This window comes from Protopterus annectens, chromosome 13.part0 (genome assembly GCF_019279795.1).
Source record: "Protopterus annectens isolate FY-2018-M chromosome 13.part0, PAN1.0, whole genome shotgun sequence".
In the NCBI taxonomy this organism is placed as follows: domain Eukaryota; kingdom Metazoa; phylum Chordata; order Ceratodontiformes; family Protopteridae; genus Protopterus; species Protopterus annectens.
In genome coordinates this window covers 1,351,539,786-1,351,561,601 of record NC_056747.1, presented here as the reverse complement: position 1 = coordinate 1,351,561,601, position 21,816 = coordinate 1,351,539,786, and the positions used below count along the sequence as shown (strand labels likewise).

General features: G+C 43.2%; 1 protein-coding gene across 1 annotated transcript in view; it reads right to left on the bottom strand.

The window, feature by feature from the left end:
* SMARCD2 (SWI/SNF related, matrix associated, actin dependent regulator of chromatin, subfamily d, member 2) overlaps positions 1-21,816 on the bottom strand; it is a 654,116-nt gene that overhangs the window by 268,885 nt on the left and 363,415 nt on the right. The window contains exons 8-9 of the mRNA XM_044055380.1: positions 18,848-19,009; positions 12,213-12,310 (exon numbers count right to left, since the gene is read on the bottom strand). Of these exons, the coding sequence (XP_043911315.1) occupies positions 12,213-12,310; positions 18,848-19,009 (260 nt within the window). The remainder of the gene's footprint in view (positions 1-12,212; positions 12,311-18,847; positions 19,010-21,816) is intronic.

The following is a 21,816-nucleotide window of genomic DNA, read 5'->3' as shown; positions in this document are numbered from 1 at the left end:
TGTAATAATCATGATTATAATTAAACATAATCTTTATTATGTCTTACAATGTTAATAGTACTGAATGCAAAAAATAATTATTGAACTCTATACAGTACACCTCACAGTCACAATATTGGAGTATTTTCACTTGGAAATTTCTATACAGCTCTTTCCTTACTCTGAACAGAATAGCCGAGTTTAACACCAATAAGAATATATAATGCTGGAGGTATGTGAAACTCTGTAATGCACACTGGTAACATATAATTTTTGAATGTTCACAAAGAAAACCATTTTGGGAGAAAGTAGACGACTTTTTAAGAGCATTATGGTTTGACACATTCTTTTTGACAAAATGTTAGTTTTATTTAATACAACAGGAACTTCTAAAATAGACAACGAATATTTACTTTGGACTATTACAGCTGTGGCAAGAAAAACATATCTAAGAAGTGAACAGACTCATTACCACCTCAGTTTGAAGAATTGTCATTGTTACAAGAATCAATCTTCAAAGAGACTAAAATAAAGGAAATTAGAAGTTATGTACTTACCGTAACTTGGCATCTGTGTTGTCCATTTTTATTCTTCCTCATGAATGGGTCGAGGATCTGATCCTCAGATCAGACTCTGCCACATCTACAAGACTTCTGAGCCTAAACTCAAGCTCCTCCGTCTACCTATAATGCTCAATTTCATCCTCAACTCCTCAAACACAGTTTGCTGTCTTACTCCTCACTGTGTTGCAGAGACAGAACAGGGCACAAGAAAATACTGAGGCTCAAACCAAGAACATGATGGTTTCAATATCATCCAAAAGTCCTTCTAGGAGTGACAGGGCTGGGGGATGGCTGGGAGAGAAGATGAGGAAGAATGAAAATGGACAACAGAGATGCCAAGTTATGGTAAGTACAGAACTCCTAAATCTGATGTTGTCCTTTTCATTCTTACTCACCAATGGGTCAGAGTCCCCAGCTACATAACTCCTGGGAGACCCTCAAGGAAGGACATGCCAGAGCACTGTCAAACCAAAGGAAGCTCTGCTTCTGCAGACCATGTCTAATCTGTAGTATGTAACAAAGGTACGGGTCTTTGACCAAGTGGCTGTGGCGCAGATGTCTTCAAATGGAAGTTCTTGAGGAAAAAGCATATGAAATAGCCATAGATCTAGTGGAATGAGCTCCAAGAGGATGAGGCAACTTCGAACCTTTCTGAGAATAAATTAGAGAAATACAATCAGTAATCCATTTGGCCAGAGTAATTCTGGAAACTGCCTGACCCAAGCAATTAGGGGGAAAAATACAAACAGATAATCATATTTCTTACATTGTTTTGTTCTGTGAAGATAAACATGGAATTGTCTGTGACCATGAAGGAGGTGCAGCATATATTTACACCTATTAGTAAAGTTTGGAAAAGAAAACTGGTAACCCTATGGACTGGTTCATTTAGTCTCCAAAGCCACTTTAGGCAGAAAGGAAGGGCTGGGTTTGAGCAGACACTATCTTTATGGAAAATAATGTAAGAAGGCCTACCTGATAAGGCTTGGAGCTCAGAGATTCTTTTTGCTAAAGTGACAGCCACTAAAAAGATTGTTTTCAAAGACAGAAACTTCATATTGCATTTGTCTGCTGGTTCAAAGGGCTTCTGAGTTAGCCCTTGAAGGACCACCGTCAGATCCAAAGGAGGAGAAGGATCCTTTATTGGAGGTCTACTGAGGAGGACTCCCTTCGCGAAAGCTTTACATAATCTGGAAGATGACAGTGAAAACGACTCGTTTTCAGCGTGGAAGTTGGAAATGGCTGCCAACTCAAGTTTAATAGTAGAAAAAAACTAGTCCCTTCCTTAAAAAAAACAGTAGTAAGAAAAAGAATGGGCAAAGTAGGGGTTGAAAAAACGGGTCAATAATTTGCTTGAAAGCCGATACAGAAAATCTTTTCCATTTGCTTCTGTAGACTTTCGTGCTGGAGGCCTTCTGGGAGGCCAAGACAATGTCACAAACTGGAGAAAAAAGCCTGGACTGTCTTACTATCACTGCAACTGGAGAAACTACGTGGTCAACTTGAGGATGTGGAGAATGGCATGGTGAATTGGGTGAGATAAGAGATCCTGAGTGGGCTCCAGTATTCATGAAATATATTTCAAGTGATACCAGAAAAAGGGTAACCATACCTGTTGAAGCCAGAAGGGGGCAATGAGGATGACTGAGCTTTTCAGCCCACTTGCTTTCTGTAGGAACTTTTTAATCAGATGAAGAGGGGGATAGGCACAGAGGAGACCCAGAGGCCAAATGTGAATCAAAGCACGCTCGGTGACTCCCCGGGGAGTGAAGTATTTGCTGCACTTGTTGAGGGGCAAGGCAAATAGATTGCAGCAAGGCTAGCCCCAGTGGCTGAAGATCACATTCACTACTGTCTGATTGAGGGACCACTCGTGAGGAATCAGAATGGACCTGATGAATCTGTCTGCCAGCACATTGGTTTTCCTCATTACATGAGTAGCAATGAGAAAGCGGAGTGAAGAGATCACCCATTCCCAGATCCTCATGGCCTCTCTGCGCAACAGGTAGGAACGGGTATTTACTTGTTTGTTGATGTACCAGAAAACCGATATGTTCTCTGTGTGGGCTGCAATAGTCCCTAGAGGGACAGCGTCCTGAAAGGCTTGCAACATTAGGAGGACTGCTCTCCCCTCTGGGATATTGATATGCAACTTGGGGACCACATGTCTTGGACAATATTTGCCATAAAATGCCCCATCCACCCCAGTTGGGAAGCGTCCATGGTCACTGTGGTGTTTACAGGAGAAGTGAGGATGTCCTGCTCAGAAATAGGTCGCCTGAATCCACCAGCAAACATGACATTTGCAAATTTGAAGGAGTCTTATGGGGATGGATAGAGGCTGTTAAAAAAATGGACCACTGCACTGTGAAAGTCCACTGAAAGACTCGCATAAAGAATCTTGCTAGAAGAACTAGAAGAATGGTAGCTGACATTGAGCCAAGAGCTTGTAACACTAGTTTTGCTGGAGGACACTGACAACATAGTTTGCCCCGCACCTGATTTCTCAATGATGTGATGCGATGAAGAGGTAATGAGGCAACTTCATTCATAGTATTCAGCTGAGTTCCTTTAAAATTCCAGAGTCTGTGCAGGTGTTAGGCATCTCAGTAAACCATGTCAAATCAAACCTAAATCATTGGAGATCTGGAGCAAGTAATCCTTGGCTTGTAGAAGTTGATGCCTGGAAGGTGCGTTGAGGAGCCAATTGTCTAGACGGGGAAATGCCTGGTATCCTTTGAGTCTCAACTGAGCTGCCAACCACTGCCATGCATTTGAACACCCGGGGGGGGGGGGCTGTGGGGAGCCCAAAGGGCAGTGCTCTGAACTGGTAGTGATTACCTCCAGCCGAAAGCGAAGCTGTCTCCTGGATTGCCTGTGTATTTTGACATGCTAGTACGTATCTTGGAGATCTACAGAGCATGTCCTTTTGCAGAAGAGGTAGGATGGACCGAACGGTAACCATTCAGAACTTCGACTTTTTTACAAACTGGTTCAGAATGCTTAGATCCATAAATTGTCTTAGGTCCCATGTTTTCTTTGGCACTAAAAAGAAGCAGGAGTAAGTTCCGAACCCTAACTGTTCGAGTGGGACCTCCTGGATGACTCTCTTTTATAGCAGCTTTTCTATTTCTGTAGCTGCGTACTCCCTCTGACTGGGTGGAACATCAGGGCCTTTGTACAGGAGGTGGTGGAAGGGAAAAGGGTATGTTGTAACCTCTGGATATGATTTTTAACACCCAAGAATTGTTTGTAATGTTTGTCCAGGCGTCCAGGTGCAAGAAAAACAACTCCCGACTGCCTTCAGAGGTGGATAGTTGGGCAACACTCAAGAAGCACTAATAGGGCCTATCAGAGGAGTTTCGGAAGTCATGATTTTGCAGATCCCCTCTGCCTCCAGGCAACGTCTTCCATTGAAACTTCCTCCTCTGCCCTGGAGGAAGTATCACCACGAGAGTCCTGAAAAGGTCCCCAAAATTTACGGAAACACATTTTCTTACCACCTTGCTGATTCCTAGAGAAGGTATGTTGGGGGGGGGGGGGGTAAAAACTTTGATTTAAATGACTGACAGGGTCTTTCCCTCTTGTTCGCTGTGGGTGAGTTATCTTTTTCTGATGGTCTAAACAAAGAGGAGCCATCATAGGGGACATTAACAAATGATGCCTTAAAGGGTTCAGTGAAGTCACATAGCCTCATCCAGGCATGTCTCCTAATGGCTATGCCTGAACCAGCTGCTCATGGGAGATCAGCCTCATCATAGCATTGGAAATGCATGAAAAAGTGGCCAGTTGAGGACAGACCTTCTTGCAGCTCTCTTTAGACATGCAGCCAGAGAGCTTGAGAGCTCCTTGATGAAATCTCTCTGCAAACGAGTGAAGTGTGCCAGGTAGTTCAACAACTGCATTGTGAATGTAGCTGTGGAATACACACACTTTCCAAAGCTGTCCATCGCTCTATACTCCCTGTTTGGTGGCCGGACAGAGGATCTTTTTCAGCCAGCTCCTTCTTAGTGGCTGCCGTCGCCACCACCACAGTGGCGTCAACTGGGATTCCCTTGCTCCAATGAGGTCTGTCTGAAGGGGGAACTAAGAACTTGTCCAGGGGCTTGGGGATGGGCTTGACAATGTCAGGTTCCTTCCAAGCCCAGCAGGAAACTAGGTCAACAGCTTCATCTGGCAGGGGGGGGGGGTCACCCAAGACATAGATGGGCCAGCCCTCCAAGGCCTCCAGGAACACCAATTTCTAAAGAGAAGGAGATTTAGATGATCATTTATTTAGTTAATAAAACTGTGCTGCATTTATTAATTTGCATGAGACTGCTTTTCTCTGTGTCTGCATTAAATTTGGTGGCTTTGGAATTACCCGCCCTTGCTGTAAATTTGATTTTGGACACACCTGCTATCTCATTTGCTTACTGTACTGAGTACAGGGTGATCATTTGGTAGGACTACCCCCTTGCTTCTTTGATTTTGGACACTCCTCCCAGTTCCATCTCATCAGCTCATTGTACTGTGTTTAGAGAGCACTTGGGAAGGCCAGCACCCTTAGTTTCCTATTCCCGAATTATCTTCTGTTCCTTCCCTCTCCACAAAACAAAAAAAATATATATTTATTGTGTTCTTCCTCCTTACTCTTAAGAGCTGAAGTGGTTTTATTCTCCTGTATTATCACTGCTTGTTAGTAGCCTGATTAAATTTGTCTGTTATTCTAACCCTGTTAGTTTTGGTTTTAGCACTTGGGTTTCAGGCCAGTTATTTTACACTTAAGGTTTTTGTGGTCTAAAATGTTGTGGACAAACCCTTATTAAAACCCTCTCTCCCCAAGTCCATCCAAGTTTCACAACACTATGTCTGGACAATTCCCATCAGTTTCTCCTGCCAGCCTGGTCGACATGGGCATACTGAGACAGTGTACAAACTGCCTCATGTTCACTGATGACCCTCTTGTCCTAGGCACATAATTCTTCTACTTGTGAGAAATGCATCTATATCAGTAAACTGGAATCCATGCTCTCTTACACCTCAGTCTGTACCCCTGACAAAGAGGAGATTGCCAGTACACTACCCACATCACATAGCCAAGCACAGCACACACCCACATATACACAGGTCCTCAATAAAAACTTACCTAAACAGCAGATACCTCCAAAATATGCTCACAAACATTCCACGTAAACATCAAACACATCACAGACAGCAGACAACACACCTGTGTCTCACAAACACAGCCCATAAGGCATAATAAACTAAACATACTAGTCACTGGTGTCTCAATAGTGAGACACACCAATGTCCCCCTCACCAGGCTCGACAAAGAGATTATCATGGTCAGCTGTCTATCAGGTGCCAGAATCCGCCACATCACACATGCACTTAAGTCTCTCCACAACAGGTACAAGTATGACTCTTTCATTGTTCATGTTGGTGTGAAAGACTTGAGACATACCTCCATGAATTATAGGAAGAGACGTGATTGAGCTGTCAGAGTACGTGTCCCAGGCAGGTATGACCCAAGCCCTAAGCGGCATCCTACCTTCATCAAGAATGATACCACAGTACCAACAAAAAATTGACTTCAACAATTGGATTAGTTTCTGGTGTCATTCCAGGGGGATCCAGTATCTGTCTGCCTGGGATGACATAGTTGACAGACCTCTATGCTTTGCCAGAGATGGCCTCCACTTGTCACCCCTGGGATTCAGGATTCTGGCCAAGGCTCTTGTGTCCTCCATTGTGCCTTTTTTAGGCAATGACCCACCGACAAATCTTCTTACATAAAAGATCTGTCCAAAATCAGATTGAAGGTCATGCTGCTTAACGCTAGGAGCCTAAACCTGAAAATGGACTCGCTGGAGGCTCTCCTAGCACTGGGAGATGCTAACATCTGTGCAGAGAGCACCCCTGCCTTACCAGGCTACACTTTATTCCACACATTCTGACCCCAAAATGAGGTTGGGAAGGCTAAGGGTGGTGTAGTTTCTATCTTCATTAAAGACAAGCACACCTCCAGACTGGTTTGCCAGCACGATGCAGTAAAACTTCTCCAGGTGCAACTGACAATTGGCAAGACACCCATCCAAGTTATAGCCAGCTATAGACCCCCCCTCCATGACTCAGGACACCCACACCTCCTACCTAGACCTACTTGAGTCCAACAAGGTACCCCCTAACACCCTGATCCTTGGTGACTTCAACTACCCCACCATAAACTGGGTTAACTATTCCTGCTCTAATGCACTCACCCAATGATTTCTTGACTTCATCAGTTCTAATGCATTAGACCAGCTTGTCTCACCCCCACAAGGGGAGATAGCATTCTAGAGTTGGTTTTCACCAACATGGGTGACTGCTGCGCCACCCCCATAATAAGTTCTTCCCTAGTGAGATCAGACCATTGGTCTAACTCTTCTCAAAAACTGATTACAACCTTCTAAGGGAGGGTATCAGTAGCTTCATCCCCCCCCCCCCACAGATGATGCAGACAAATAAGCTGGTCAGTATGCCAGTGTAGTATACAAGCACCTGTGCAACTGCATGGACTCACTAAAACCCAACAGAACTAAAACCTGCTACTCAATGAAACAAACGTGTGTGGTGGACATCCTCTATCAACAGACTTTACAACAAAAGGAAGAAACTGTTGCCCAAGGGTAAAAAGGCAAAAATTCCCAAATGGAAAAACTCCATCCTTAGCCTCAACAAGCAAATCAGATCACTAGTGAAAACTTCCAAAGCCAATTATGAATTGAAACTAGCCTCCGAAACAAAGGTTAACCACAAAGCCTTTTTCAGCTACATCAGAAACCTCCATGGCAAAGCCCAGGTTTGTTTCGAATTAGTTCTTAACGGTACCACTTACACTGATCCTGCTGACTTAGCCAACTTGCTAGCAGATAGGTTCAGTGCAAACGTCATCCCCCCAAAGGCCCATTCAACATCCCCAGTACTTGCCCCGCACCTCACATCTCCATAGATCAAGTGTTAAAGGCCCTATCCAAGGCAAAGAACACAGCTTTCATGGGACCTGATAGTATCCCAGGCTGCATTCTGCAACATCTCCAGGAAGAACTAGACTCACCATTGAGCACCATATTCAGCCATAGCCTAAGTACAGCCTTCATTCAAGCAGAGTGGAGAACTGCCATTGTCATCCCTTTGCAGAAACGTGGTGCCACTACTGAGCCTGGAAACTATCACCCCATTAGCTTGACAAGTCTGATCTGTAAGGCCATGGAGCATATTATTATGGAACTCAGAAACAAGGATATAGGCAGCAATCTCCAAGCACTTGACCCTAGCCAGTTCGGATTCGTCAAGGGCAGAGCTTGCTTGTTGAACCTGGTTGACTTTTTTGAGACTGTCAAAAAGGCACTGGATGACAGAAAGTCAGTAAACACAGCTTAACTTGACTTGGCCAAAGCCTTTGACACAATCCCCCACTCGGGTATCATGGAAAAGCTAACAGAACTTGGCGGAAATCCCTCTCTCATCAGGTGAGTGGCCAACTGGCTCACTAATGGGACCCACAAGGTCAAAAAAGGTGCCACTACCTCCGATAGCAGACCTGTCACTAGTGGTATTCCCCAAGGATCTGTCCTGGGACCCCTATTGTTTGGCATCTACTTCTCAGATGTCCAGGCAATAACAAAAGGCCTGTGGCTGACCAAGTTTGCTAACGACTGTAAGTTGGGTGCTGTCACTGACTCTCCAAATGATGTTAACATACTTCAAGAGGGTCTCACAGCAATAAATGCCTGGTGCTAAAGTCATGGCCTTAAGTTAAATGCAAAAAAAATGTATTATCATACCATTCGACAAAAACACGACCCTTACTGATTACCACATTAGCGGCAACCCCCTAAGCACACAACCTGTGCTGAGAGACCCGGGTACACAAGTTGACAACAATCTCACATTTGACTATCATGTAGCAGCAGTGGTCAGAAAAGCCTTTTACTTAGTTCACCTCATAAGTAAAGGGATTGCATCCAGAAAAAAGGAGGTTATTACATCTCTGTACTCCTCCCTCATTAGAGCAATAATTGAGTACAATGGTATATACCTCTCTAAACACCTGCACCAACTAGAAAGGCCACAGAAATAAATCACAAAGAGGATCCATGGCCTCTAAAATCACTATCACTCTACTCTGTATCATGCAGATTGCTCAGAGGTTATCTGTGTCTCACCTACAAGGCAATTTCAGAACCTGCTCTACTAGAGATGCTCCATATCTGTAAGTCTAACTCCTCTCATAGTACGCAATTGAAAAGCTTAAATCTAATATGTGACATTAACAAAACCTGCTAGAGAGACGGGTTTGTCTCCCAGAGGCTGCCCCATCCCTGGAATAGAGTCCCCATACACGTTTAACAAAGTACATCGCTGACTCTCTTCAAGCGCAACCTTGATGAGTGGATGGGCAACCACAAATCTGTCCCAAGTGTTCCACCTGTGTCCCTCATTGACAGGAGTGACAGGTGCTGATTGAGGTTTCTATTTGGGGATAAACTCTTGGCTAGGCTTGTAAGGGCCCCAGAGCCATTAGCCTAGTAATCTCCTATGATCCACCATCCTTCTGTTTTAAGATTTCCAGGATATCTTCCAAGGAGACATCATCAGGTGACAAGTGGGGGGGGGGGGATCCTTCTCCTTCATCAAAATCGGTGTCTTCCATGAGAGACTCCATAGGGGAGTCTATGTGCCTCCTCTTACATGTTCTCTTCCGAGGTACCTCTTCCATGGGGTGTTCGGCAGAAGTGTTGGAAGAGGGGGGAATCCCTCTACAGAACTTGTATGGAGGCCTCCCGGAACTGGCTGACCACCCTTAGGAGCAGAAATGATGGGCTCAGAGCTCGGACCCGGTAAGGGGTGAGGGACAGGATTTGAGATCAGACAGGATGGCTCTCTACGCAAAGAGAAAGTCTTTCCACTACCTGAAAGGCTGATGGACCCGGGGAAAAGTCTCCTCCTTCCCCGGAGCCAAAGCTGCCACAGATCCGGGCCTTCCAGAGATAAATCGGACCCGAGCTGTCCAGACCTGAGGCACAGAGGGGAAGGGATGGATCCGACAAAGTAGGAGGCAAGCCCAACTTCTCAGACTTGGCACTGACCTCTCGGATCAGACATCAGCTCTGAAGGTAATGGAGCAGGGCTGATCAGGGACACCGTTGGAGTTGAGGAGGGAAGATTCCTCAGATCTAACACCGAACCTCTGGGGGATCTTCGATCCTGGGACTTGAACCACAGGTCAGATCGGAGGAGGAGAAAGAATTGGATGGACAGGAGCACTCATGGATCCAAGAGGGTACAGAGCTGGGAGAACCCCCATCTTTATCTGAGAAAGCTCCACATCATCCTGTTCAAGTCGGCCTCTGTCAAACCCCTCGAAGATGTGGACGAAGTAGTGGACGGGGGCTTTGAATGCTTCCTTGGTGTCTCTAATATCTGCAATGGCAGGACTGGAGAAACTGGCTTCAGCACAAATTCAGGTGTGCGACCTCTGCTGGTGGGATCTGTGGATTTAGGATCAGAGAAGGAGTTGGATGGAGCAGGAAAGCCAACAGCACTGGCTGAACCAGTCGGATCTGAAGAATGCTGTGGATCAGAGGGTCGGCCAAAGGTCTTCGGATCCAAAGCGATCGGATCTGAGAGTTTCTTTAACTTTTCTGTGTGTTCTGAGGAAGCCCTCCGAGATCTTGGAATGGGTCTTTTCCTAGACTCTGAGGCAGGCTGCAAAGCCACAGAGGGGGTTTGAGCCCTATTGCACCTGAAAGGAGCCCTTTTAAATCAATTTACTTCTCCTATATGAGAGTGCCCGAGGATTAAATGTTGCACAAATAGCCCAAGACGAGTCAAGGTGGGCAGCTCTAAGACAATATACACACTTCTTGTGGGCATCAGAATTGGGGCTCTTATCCCCACAAGAAGTGCACTTTTTGAAAGTCATAGGTTTCCTCCACTTTTTCAGACACCCTCCACAAGGAAAGACAGTAATAAACCCTGAAGAGAGAGGGTTTAAACGGCCAAAAAAATAACCTTAAAAATGAAACCTCAAAAAAAAGGTTAAACTAAAAAGTTATACCAAAAAACACAACTCTACTCTACTTTTTTAAACAAAGATGTACATCTCTAAGTATAAAAGGAACTTTAACAGGCCAAAGTACCAAGAACAGTGCCAGAAAGCAGAAAGTGAAACGACAGGAAAGAAAAGACCCTGGCACCAGCGAAAACTGGAGGGAGGAGAGAAAGTCATTAGAAACTTAACGGTGACCAAGAAAAACAGCAAGAGAAAAGTAGAACAACACTAAAAGGAACTCTCTTACAGCTTAAGTATTGGAGCTTTCATCCTGCCTCAATGACAGCAAACAAGATCTGAGGAGTTTTGGATGGAATAAAGCACTATGGGTAGAGGGAAGAGCATGATTTTCGGACCAGAAGTCTTGTAGATGCGGTCGAGTCAGATCCAAGGATCAGATCTTACAGCCTTTTGTGAAGAAGAATGAAAAGGCCAACATCACATGCAGAAAATATCCTTGGGCTATTCAGAAGAATCCTTAGACTGAGGCTGTATCACTTACTGATTTTTATCAGAACATCGTTACCTTTATAATTCTATAACTAGTTTATTTATTAACTTTCATATTAAGACAGGTATTAAATAAAAATTCAGGTAACATTGCACCTATTGTATATAGAGTTAAAATGTTATTGATTAATTTCAAATATGTTTCAACTTTTATGAATGTATGCATCAATGTAACATATAAAGACTTAGAAAATGTACACATTGTTAAACAGAAACTGAAGAAACAGTGCTTCTGTTTCGTGATACACACACACACACACACACACACACATATACACGCACACATATACATGCACACACACGCACAGACATGCACACACACGCAGACACACACACACACACGCAGACATACACACACATACACAGACATAAACACACATACACACACACTCACACACGCACACACACATACATATACACACACGCGCGCGCACACACATGCCCACACACAGACATACACACACGCAGACATAAACACACATACACACACTCATACATGCACACACACATACATAGACACACACATACACACACAAACACAGACATACACACACATATACACAGATATACATGCACACACACACAGACATACACACACATGCAGACATACACATACACGCAGACATAAACACACATACACACACATTCACACATGCACACACACATACATACATATACACACATATACACATACACACGCCCACACACAGACACACACATCCATATACACACACATACATACACACACACATACACACACACACACACACACACACACAAACACACAAACACACACACGTCTTTATCTCAGTCATATAATCCACTATAGTCCTCTCTTGTGCCATTTTCAGAACTTTGAACTTTCACTGTTTGATCTACCCTGGTCTTAGTGTAAGGAGACAAGGCTCAAACATGGAACAGGTGGTGACTGAATGGGCAGATGCATTATTCAGTGGAAGGGGAACAGACAGGTATGACACACAACATACTAGTATGCACTATTTAACTCCAAATGAAATGGCACTGGCCACCTTGAAATTCAACTAAGCAAACACAAAAGACTCAACAGCAGTACAACCCACCTGATGACATGGCTGATAATAATTGGATCGGGATGCTGGAGAAGAGAGGCAAGCTTTACAGGAATCTCAGAAAATTTCATCCTTGTGCAGTTAAAGATCTGTCAACCAAGGAATACAAGTATGAGAACATTCATGAAAAAGGCCAGATCATTATCATAATTTAAAAATACAGTTAAGTCAGTACTCACATGAAATAAAATTATATTTTTTCCATAATTTTTGTCCCAACTCATTCTTACATTAAAGTTATGTGCCAAAGACACTAGCAGTTCATGACAATAAACTTCTGAACCTCTTTAGTACGGAGCAAACTTTTCAACCTTTACAGACTGGAGTTCCGCTGTGGCGACCCCTAACCGGGATAAGCCGAAAGAAACAACATTCTTATTAGTCCAACTGTTTGTATTCCCAATCCAGGTACCCAAGAGACATGCTAATGTTTGGTAGTGGATTGTTACGTGCCGAGTTACCAGCCCTGACGCATAACCTTCAACGAAGGCACGCCCATTCATGCATGCCTCCACACAGAAGACGCTCTAGCTGAGAATCGAATGCTAAGAATATCAAAGGGAAACATTATTACTGTAGGTGATTTTAATTGTATTTTATCTGACTGGGATACGAACACTAGCTGTAAAAGGAAGAAACCGGCCTCAGCCAAGGCTTTGATGGAGTTCGCTGGCCTATATAACATGAAAGATATAAATGAGTCTTCAGTATCAGACTCGCTCTTCTTTACACATTTCTCACACAGGCATGGGACACTATCATGAATAGAGTACATGTTTCAAATGCGATCGCTAGTAGAACAGATAATGTTAAAGTAGTCTCTTTCCACTGTCGGATCATTATGCAATAACATTGGAAGTTATACTGAATTCTAGTAATAAAATCCAAATTAAAAGGATTCCTGCATATATAACCAATATGGAAGACTTCACAGAGTTCTTTAATAAAGAAATTCTAACTTTTATTGAAAGTAATCATACAGGTAAGACCTCAGAGATTTTTGTATGTGACTCTTTAAAAGCGTACCTTTTTGGCAAAATTACAAGTTGGTGTACATAAAAAAGAAATGATGGGACAAAAAATTGATAGATTTACAGGAGAAAATTGATAAGTTAAAATCATGTAGTCAAAAAGGAAATAACTGAAGAAATAGCTTAAACAGTAAATATTTGCAAATTTTACAACATAAAACTACGATAAATATAGAAAAGATTGAAAGAACTAATTATTCTATAAATCTCCATGCATAATTCTGATGATTGCTAGATCTAACCACATCAAAGACGTCTACTCCTCTAGCAGTAAAAAGGTTACTGAAACAGAAGATATTCTCGATGTTTTCAGGTCTCATTTTAATAAGATTAATTAACACAAACCAGCAATGGATACACAAGATCTAATTAAAACATTTATAAAAAATATACTGAAAATAGGCCGTCAGAGGATGAAATGAAAAATAACGGGCAGGACCCCATCAATGTCTGAACTCAAAATTCAAATTAATAAATTAAAACCCACTAAGGAACCTGCAATTACGGTATAAAACCTATACAAAATGATGACTAAGGATGCTTTGAATATTTTACTAGAGGTATTTCCATAGTTAAAGGACTTACAAAGTACCACCATCCTGGAAACATACCCTAATATCCCCAGATTTAAAACCTGACAAGGACTCAACACAATGTTCATCATATAGACAAATTTCATTATTAAATGCAGATTATAAAATATTCATGTCAATCTATGCCTCTAGAATAAAACAATGTCTTCCAATGTTGATAAACAATGATCAGACTGGGTTTATAATGAACACTATCAGTAACTGATTATGCTAATAATTCAAATCAAATTGACAGGACAGTTTAAACTGTGAAAAAACTCATGAAGAAAGCTCAGAACATTAATTAACAATGGCTGTTATGTATATATATCTGCCCTATTGGAATACAGAAGTGCTCTGTTGCATCAATCACCTGCTCCATGACTGATGGGCCATAAGTTAAAGAGCAGAGAACAACTTGAAGACATGATTTGAGTGTAAAAGCAAACAATATAACAGTTGTGCTATGATAAAAGAACAGGGCACCTGTCTGACAAAGAAGGACAAAAGTGAGAGTACAGTATATAACAGGTCGAAAAACACAGTGACAGAGTGCAGAATAATCAAAGCTGCAACTGTCGGAATTAGGGACCACTCGTGAGGAAGCATAATGGTCCTGCTGAGACTGTCAGCCAGAACGTTCAACCAGAAACTGCTGACAAGACATTGCCTATTACCAAATCCTCATGGCCTCCTGACAATGAAGATACAAATGTGTTCCCCCCTGCTAACTGAAAGACCAGACAATGGGCATATTGTCTTGCCTATATCGCAACAACAAATCTGGAAGGGTGTCCTGAAAAGCCTTCAACACTAGGACAGCTCTCATTTCCAGAACACTGATATGGATGTCAACCTACATAAGAGATCAGGACCCTTGAGCTGTCGTCCCTTTGAAATCCCCCATCCCAGAAAGGAGGTGTCCGTGTCCAAGAGAGCTGGAAGAACAAACAACAGTCTCCTGTTGGTCACTAAAGGAGACTACAACCACCAAAGAATCTGGTTGTGACACCTTCATCAGTCATACTGGAAAATCCAATGGCTGGGTTAGGAAAGACCACTGTATGGCTAGAATCCATTTCAGAGCCTTCATAGGATATTGGGCTAAAGGAACAAACCCTGTGGATGATACCATATGACCTAAGAGTTTCATTAACGGCAGGAGACGGCGGCACAGAGGTTGTGAGCATTGACAATGCCTGAGTATGAAGGCTGATCACACTGGAGCTTGGAAGCCGGACAATTTGACTGACTGTATTCCAAGTGACAGCCTATGAACTCTAATACCTGAACAGGTTGTAGGCTCGACTTTAGGTAACTGACCGTAATGCCTAAATGGTCACATAGCTGGAGTAATGTATCCCTGGCCATAATCAATGATGCTTTTGTGGGGGGCAGTAAGGAGTCAATTGTCCAGGGAGATCTGGAATCCCTGCAGCCAAAGCCAGGCTGCAATCACCACCATGCACTTGGTGAACACCTGAGGGGGCTGAGGTGAGACCAAACGGCAGGGCCCTGAACTGGTAGTGACTGAACCCCCAGGCAGAACCACAAAAATCTCCTAACTTTATATGATGGCAGGTGTCCTTGAGGTCTATCAAGCACATCCAGTCGCAGAGGTAAGATGGACTTCACCATGACCATCTGGAATTTGGTCGGATTCACAAATGGATTTAATTTGCTTAATTCCAAAATGGGCCTGAGGTCCTTCTTCTTTGGTACCAAACAGAATCGTGAACAGACCCCCGGATCCCTGTTTGTCTACTGGGACCTCTTAGATGACGTAGCTTGTAAACCTCTATTATTGCTTGTAGTGTCTGACGAGGTGTCTGGGAGATGCTTGTTATGAATGTTTGGGAACTCTAAAAAGGGAATAGAGTAGCCTCTGGAAATGACTCAATACCCAGGTATCCAACCTGATGGCCTCCCAAGGTTTTGGATGAAGAGTCAAGCAACCTCCGAATGCCTCTAGAATAGGACAGGGATGCTGACAGGGCCTGCCAGAGAAAGTCCCATGGAAACCCTACTTCTGTGGACTGGCCCTGCCTCAAGTGTGGTGTCCATTATGACCCACCCCCCCGTCCTCGGGAGGAACCTTCTGAAGAAACGTCCTGAGAAAACTACTGTGACTTTCTGGGAAAAAAAAGGCATTTGCACCCCTTCTGATTCCTCAAAATGGTTCACTGAGGGGTGCTGAAATGCACTCCTACTGTGGACACTGTCTTCCAATCTTGCTCACTTCTCACTACAGTATCTTTAATTTTTGGGTCAAACAAGAAGGAGCTACCAAATGGAGCATTAATGCAAACACCAAAGTTGCATAATCGCATCCAAGCATGGCAATGGCAGAGCCAACAACTCGGGATGCTCCATTGGCTGCATTAGAAATGAGCATCATGGAGATGCTGGCGATGGCAGGGTGACCGGTGACTCTCCAGCATCTTGCTGGATCTCCGGAGACTGCAGAGTCTTAACATTCCTCGACACCTCAGTCACCAGGTCATGCTGGAGTCTGGTCAAGTGTGATAAGCAATTAAGTGCTCTCAACACAAATGTAGCTGAGGCACAGGAGCACTTTCCTTAAATGATTCAAAGCCCAAGACTCCCTATTCGGGAAGGACCAAAGAGCTCTCTTCAGACATCTCCTTCTAGGTGACAGCCACCATCACAATAGTATTGACAGAAGTACCCTTACTCCAATGAAGCCAGTCCTTGGGGAAGGGGGGGGTGCAAAAATCTTATTAAGCTTGTTGGGGATCATGTCGACTTCCTTCCATACCCTCAGACACTAGGTCTATAAGCACATCTGGTGGAGGAACCAGGCAAGGTGTGGATGGACCCATGTTGTAGGCCTCAAATAATGCAAATTCCTCTGAAGAGGGACTTCAGTGGTCTAGCCTCCTTGTTGCTGAAGCAGCTCGAACATATCATCAAACAAGGCATCATCCTGCAGAAATTTAGGGGACCCCTTCTCCTTCCTCAAGGTCAGTACTCTCCATGAGAGGCTCCTCCAGGGAGTCAAGGTGTTTTCTCTTACACATCCTCTTCCCTGAATCCTCCCACTCCAGTGATGCCAGAGGAGAGGGGGGAAGAAACTGGAAACTCCTCTATGGGAGCAGGATGGAAACTCACTGACACAGGCTGTCCAGGAGCAGACTGATGACTGGTCGCAGGCCCAGATGAGAAAGGGGAAGGGACACCAGCCGGGGAAACCTGAATCATCTGCTGACAGGAGAACATCCTTTCTACAATGGTGAAGGCCGAGGCGGAAGTTGGCCTCCCAGAACTGAGGATCCCAGTACGAGAAAGTACCAGTGACACACTCAAGCCCGAGAGAGCTATGCCTAGTACCAATGTCGAGACCAGAGTCGAGCTGTCAAAAGCCGAAGCTCCAAACTGGAGAGACAAACCCGAAGGAGAGGCCTTCAATCCCAACCTGGAAACTCTTGCTTCAACACTGCAGCTGGGAGGCCAGATGGCCCCAAAGTAATCGGAGTCAATGTGACCAATGCATGAGTCAGAAATGAACATAGTCAAGCCACTGGATCTGACCCAGAGTGTTGGAAAGCAGCTGAGCCTGAACACCTTGGATTTTAAGCGGCCAAGGGAGGAAACCAGATAGACAGAGCTGACTGTCCACCTGAAGGAATAAGGTCTAACTGCATTTGAGTCTACAAAACCGACCTTATCAGCTGCCCCAAGTCAGAAGCTTTACTGCTGCCCACTGACCTTGATGACTGGAAGGATAAAGCGAATGAAAGGGGCTTGGAGGGCCTTTTTGAAGTGGACAAACCCAACTGCCAGATCTGAGCTGGGGAGACTCGGAACTGGGGCAGGAAAGGGAATGAGTCCGGCAATAGCTCCAGCAGGGCAGAGGGAGAAAAGTGGGAAGTTGTCCTATTTGAAGGCGCCCCTTTAAGCAGAAGCTCATTAGCAGCTGACAGACTTAATCCTCTGTAATAAGCTACACTGAAATATATAAATGCAGAATTTACAATAAAGCCATGGTTATTAAGTCTAGATATGCAAAATGGAGATACCAAAAAGTGTATGCTTGTGCTTGTGTGTTATTAGTACTACTTCACAGCTTACAAGAGAAGGTCGTAATATATGCTGTACAGCTTTAAGAAAATGGTGCCTTAGCCTTATGTATTCATTTAAAGACTGTATCATGTGACCTGATTTTTCTGGTTCTGTTGCACAGTGACACTCGTGATGATGAAGCCAGCAGCATAAAAATGGTGTCTGCTTTTCACATTCACCCTTTCTAATACGTCACGTGTTACAAATAAAGTGAAACAGTAACAATATGCCATGTGTTACAAATAAAGTGAAACAGTAACAATACGCCACGTGTTACAAATAAATTGAAACAGTAACAATACGCCACGTGTTACAAATAAAGTGAAACAGCAACAATACGTCACGTGTTACAAATAAAGTGAAACAGTAACAATACGCCACGTGTTACAAATAAATTGAAACAGTAACAATACGTCACGTGTTACAAATAAAGTGAAACCGTAACAATACGCCACGTGTTACAAATAAATTGAAACAGTAACAATACGTCACGTGTTACAAATAAAGTGAAACAGTAACAATATGTCACGTGTTACAAATAAAGGGAAACAGTAACAATACGTCACGTGTTACAAATAAAGTGAAACAGTAACAATACGCCACGTGTTACAAATAAAGTGAAACAGTAACAATACGCCACGTGTTACAAATAAAGTGAAACAGTAACAATACGTCACGTTACAAATAAAGTGGAACAGTAACAATACGTCACGTGTTACAAATAAAGTGAAACAGTAACACCTTCCATAGACTAGCGAAGCAGTGGAAAGAAAAGTAATGTTAGATTAGCAATTCAGTTAGTGAAACGCAGCAGGAATATTTACATTCTAACACCCACACTGTCAAAATTTCTGGCAACATGGACATGTAGTAGAGTTTGCACAGTAAGTCGCCCACCTTCTGCATTCATCTCAAAGGGTTGACAAAGTGCCGTTCCCACCTGTTTGAAATAGCGGTTGCAGTTGATGTATTCCTTTTCATGGCTGTCTTGTAACTTGTTGTTCTTGATATAAAGCCAAAGAGCTTGCATGATGTTGGCGCGAGTCTGAGTGTGCACACCGAGGAGACGGGCCAGCCGTGGATCCAGCTTATACTGCTGAGGCTGTAAAACACAAACATTAACAAATGTAAAATAAATAAAAAATAAATAAACATTTACTGCTAAAGAATAACAAATATTGCCAGCTTCAGGAATATACTTAGAAAATGTTATCATCAAAGCACGACATTTGAAGATTTTATCATGTAAAAAAATATACATAACACTATTTAATTATTAATTTATCCCCAATAAAGAGATTTCTATTTTGAGAGCAACCTAGGACCTTTTATATGGTTAACTGGTCTGCTAAAAGTGGCATACTATGTAAATGAAGTATGTGGGAATTGAACCCAAGTTTACAAAACGTAGGTTCCTCACAGTTCATTATCTTAACCAAATAACTACAGTGCTAATTATGATTGAACACTAATGCTACAAGATAAAATAATTTACTGTGCTAACAGATCACCCAAGTATGTCGGCTCTGTGTGGTCGATGGATGAAGCCCTGAATATGACCCAGGCATCCCAGGTTCAATTAGCAGCCTAGACACTGAAGGAGCTGGCCTGGGGAACACAGAAGAATGATGAGGCTATGCCCAGTTACCTGTTGGGCACACACACCTGGGGTGTATACTCCATATCAGATTCCCAGGTGGAGACGAATATGGGGAAGTGCTGGTTGTGAGGGAGGGGGGGCAAAGGGTAGTGCTTGCAATGAGGAAGAGGGCAGGGTCTTTGATGGTTACATCAGTTAATGACCTCTTGCATCAGCTGAGTGCATGCACAGGGGAAGTGCAGGACCACAGAATAAACCCCCCTGATTCACCAAGTGGATGATGTTGTCACTCCCAGTCTGCTAGACACCCTGAGGAATAAATGAGCCACGTGACTCTTGTCCTAGAAGGAACAGATGGATCAATGGAGTGGCTGAGGAAGGGTATGCCCTTTTTCAAGGTTAGTTTACTGTGCCTCTGTCTAGCAGTGACACAGAAGTGATCCCCGGGGTAAACCTACAATCTCCCATCCAATCTTGACGAGTGGATGGGAGATCGTAGGTTTACCCCGGGTATCACTTCTGTGTCACTGCTAGACAGAGGCACAGTAAACTAACCTTGAAAAAGGGCATAGTAAAACTCATTTAAATTGGGTGGCGAAAACCAAACACACTGTGGCTAGGCTTATAAATGCCCTAGGGCAGATAGCCTAGTATGAACCTATGAACCTATGAACCTATGACCCTATGAACCTATGAGACTCAATGGCCAGGCAGGGAATGGAACAAAAATAAGTTACTTTTTCTCCATACACCAAAAAGGAGCTGTCAATCACCCTGGTGACACAACCGCCTCAGAATGGTCATCAAACATTTGCACTACACCTGCCAAGACTAGCCGCCCACATGTATTCTGGTCCACACCCCATTTCAGAGTTGTGCTCAAAGACTGCCTGGAAGGGAGTCAAGACACCCTGCACTTACATTCAGTGCAAAAACCCTTGACACTAAATGGACTATTGAAACAAAACAGAAAGAGAAGGATCAATTACATACACCTTTATAACACACACACTGCCAAACACAAAGGTAACAGTACAGGTGAGGTAGTGCTTTGTAAGTCCTAATGGGAAATACTGCCACAGGGGTTGTGCAGCCATGTGTCCATAACATTCCAACTAAGTAAGTAGAAAAGCTTCATGGTGTTGAAGTTGGCTTCTACTTGTTCATCTTAACAAGGTGTGTTCGTTCACATGTACATGTTCAGGTGTATACATTCAGGTGTACATATAATACAAAGAGTAAGAAGTAAACATACTTGTCACCAGTTGTTCTGTCAATCTTTTCTGCATTTTTTAGGTTCACCAAATACATTTTCTACAGGACAACTATCCACAATCATTACAGAACAAATACGATTTTTCGTCAGAAATGCAAAATGTAGCAAATCTCATTTTCTGCATTTACATTTTTCTCAAAAACCTATTTTCAAACCGAATTGCCTCAAACTGGACTCTTGAAAATATTCTTTTTTTTGCTCTACACCAAGATAATGTCAGCTGCATGCTATATTTTGTGATATGTCCTCTACAGCCAAGAACTGCTGTGAAGATTCAAGGAATCCCCTCATAAAAATGGGAGTTATGGGGTTCAAAGGATTTCAACTTTGTCTCACTATAAATGGACTTGCTAATAGAAAACTTGCAGGTAAGGAAGGCTCCCCTACAACTCAGGTTTCAACTTCCTGGAGCTCCAAACAGATGAACCCCACCAGACGAAGCTTCAGTCCATCATTAATGCCTTAATAAGGTTTTAGTAGGGGGGCAAGCCCTGACTAACTCTACTATCCAACAGCCAGAGAAAATCAGTTATCATTAATCCCTTAAAAAGGTTTTAGTAGGGGGGCAAGCCCTAACTAACTCTACTATCCAACAGCCAGAGAAAATCAGTTCATCATTAATCCCTTAAAAAGGGTTTAGTAGGGGGGCAAGCCCTGACTAACTCTACTATCCAACAGCCAGAGAAAACCAGTTCATCATTAATCCCTTAAAAAGGTTTTAGTAGGGGGGCAAGCCCTGACTAACTCTACTATCCAACAGCCGGAGAAAAGGCAACTCGCAGTGAGATCCTGTTGGCAGGCAAACAAATTTCTGCACGACTGACTTTCTATGTGTAACAGTGCTTGATGACTAACATCAACAAACTAAAAAGAATGATTTGAAACGTCATTCAATTTATACTTAAAACATGCAGAAAAATTGTGAGAAAGCATTTAAGAGATTTTATAGTTCTAACTTTATTTTTAAAGTGAGATGGGAAACATTCCCGTCTTAAAAATTAATTTTAAGTATACTGCAACCCACATAAGAAAT